The sequence below is a fragment of the Miscanthus floridulus genome, chromosome 12, assembly GCF_019320115.1.
Source record: "Miscanthus floridulus cultivar M001 chromosome 12, ASM1932011v1, whole genome shotgun sequence".
NCBI classification, from domain to species: domain Eukaryota; kingdom Viridiplantae; phylum Streptophyta; class Magnoliopsida; order Poales; family Poaceae; genus Miscanthus; species Miscanthus floridulus.
The window spans coordinates 65,938,656-65,940,290 of NC_089591.1; the positions used below are offsets into that span (position 1 = coordinate 65,938,656).

Below are 1,635 nucleotides of genomic sequence, written 5' to 3' on the forward strand. Positions count from 1 at the left end.
TTATGGAGGTATGCTTTTAAAATCTAGACCCCTTATCTCGGCACCATTGTTATTGGCGCCAAGGTCTTGGGATGACACAGACGTGGCGGTGACATGGCAGCCACCTTGGTGCCGGAGTCATTGGCGCTGAGCTTGGCGTCAAGATCTATGGCGCCGAGGTGGTGTTTTAAACCAGCGTCCAATCTTCTTGGCCGAGGTTTTTTCCTTTTCTTTCTCCTTTCTCTCGTATTTTTGCTCTTCCAACTTCGCCCTAACTCACGAATCAGAATATTGGACCTTGAAAACTTTAATTTGATCCATAGATCTTCGAGAGCAAGATATCCTCGCTCCCCTTCTTGTTTTTTTTTGCATCGATTCAGTATATATTAGTCGGATTTTTCAACCTAAGAATCATCATTACTTAGGGTTTCATGCAATTTTTAATATTTGTATTATACAACCGTAGGATGCCAAGGCATGAAAAAGCTAGCAAACCAAGGTAACCTCAGCGCATGTTGTTATATTATGAGTTCATTATTGTGCATCAAATGAAAAACCCTAGGTTTATGATTTAATATTAATTATTTTTTATTCTTAGAACGATTTTGGTTAAATTGTAGTTATGGTCGGATGACCGAAAATACCTTCGATCAATTGCCTTTACCTAGTGGTGTTCCAGTGCCCATGTGCTTTTGCGGTGATCCTAGCAAGGTAGCCAAGTCCGATGAAGAGGACACGTATAGGCAGAGGTATTGGATGTGTTCCAATTTTAAGTTTGCACCTACACAACGTCAGTGCTGCATTAACAAGATGGTGAGGAATTGATGTTGTGTAATAATTATTTTATCATATGAAGTATTGCATGATTTATTTGTTTTATGACAATTGCATTTGTTGCAGACCCCTCCACCGCTCTGTGATTTTGAGCAGTGGATCGACACTGAGATCAAGCCTAAAGACAAGCAATAGATACAAAAACTGTTGCGGTGAGAGGCAGAGGACAAGGAGATAATAGAGAAGATACGCAGAGAAGAGGCTACAAAAAAGGAGCACATGGAAGAGGAGGAAAGGAGGCGTGTTGCTGCATACAAGGAGGAGAGGGAGAAGAAGCTTGAGCGTGCATGCCGAGCGAAAGTAGCGATGGAGAATAATCCCGATGCCCTGAGAAAGGGAAAGTGGCCTCGTTGCACTCAGTAGTCTCCATGACTTGCTAGTTCTATAGTTTATTCATAAATAATGTTGTCTACTTTTAAACTTTTCATTGTGTTGTCATGTAATGCACTTTAAGTATGGGCGTACTTAGGTCATATACCGCGTTATTTAGTCTGTCGGCATGTACTTCTAGTATTATTGTGTTGTTTAATGTGCCCTAGTATTGGACTTTTTATTGTGTTGTTGTTTTCATTATCTATGGTCAAAATATTCAGTTTAATATTGCGGACATAGTGAAATGAGATCACGTACTCAAATAAAACCTAACAAAGTAGTGCATTACATAATTCAACACGCACAACACATGAAATGTGTGGTAGAACCATCTAATCTAATGCCTCCCTAGAGTACTTGTCTTTCATTAGACACTAAGTACTTAAGGGATAACACTTAATTACGCAGTTCCGTCGGACACATCCCAAGGGAGAACCCGAAAATCCATAT

The 1,635-nt window shown here is 40.1% G+C and overlaps 1 protein-coding gene across 1 annotated transcript; it reads left to right on the forward strand.

Moving 5' to 3' along the window:
• Window positions 1-446: 446 nt before the first annotated feature.
• Window positions 447-1,176, forward strand: LOC136497406 (uncharacterized). Its single transcript, XM_066493193.1, is given in 3 exon segments — window positions 447-478; window positions 600-792; window positions 880-1,176. Coding segments are annotated over 3 exon segments (522 nt in total).
• Window positions 1,177-1,635: the final 459 nt, after the last annotated feature.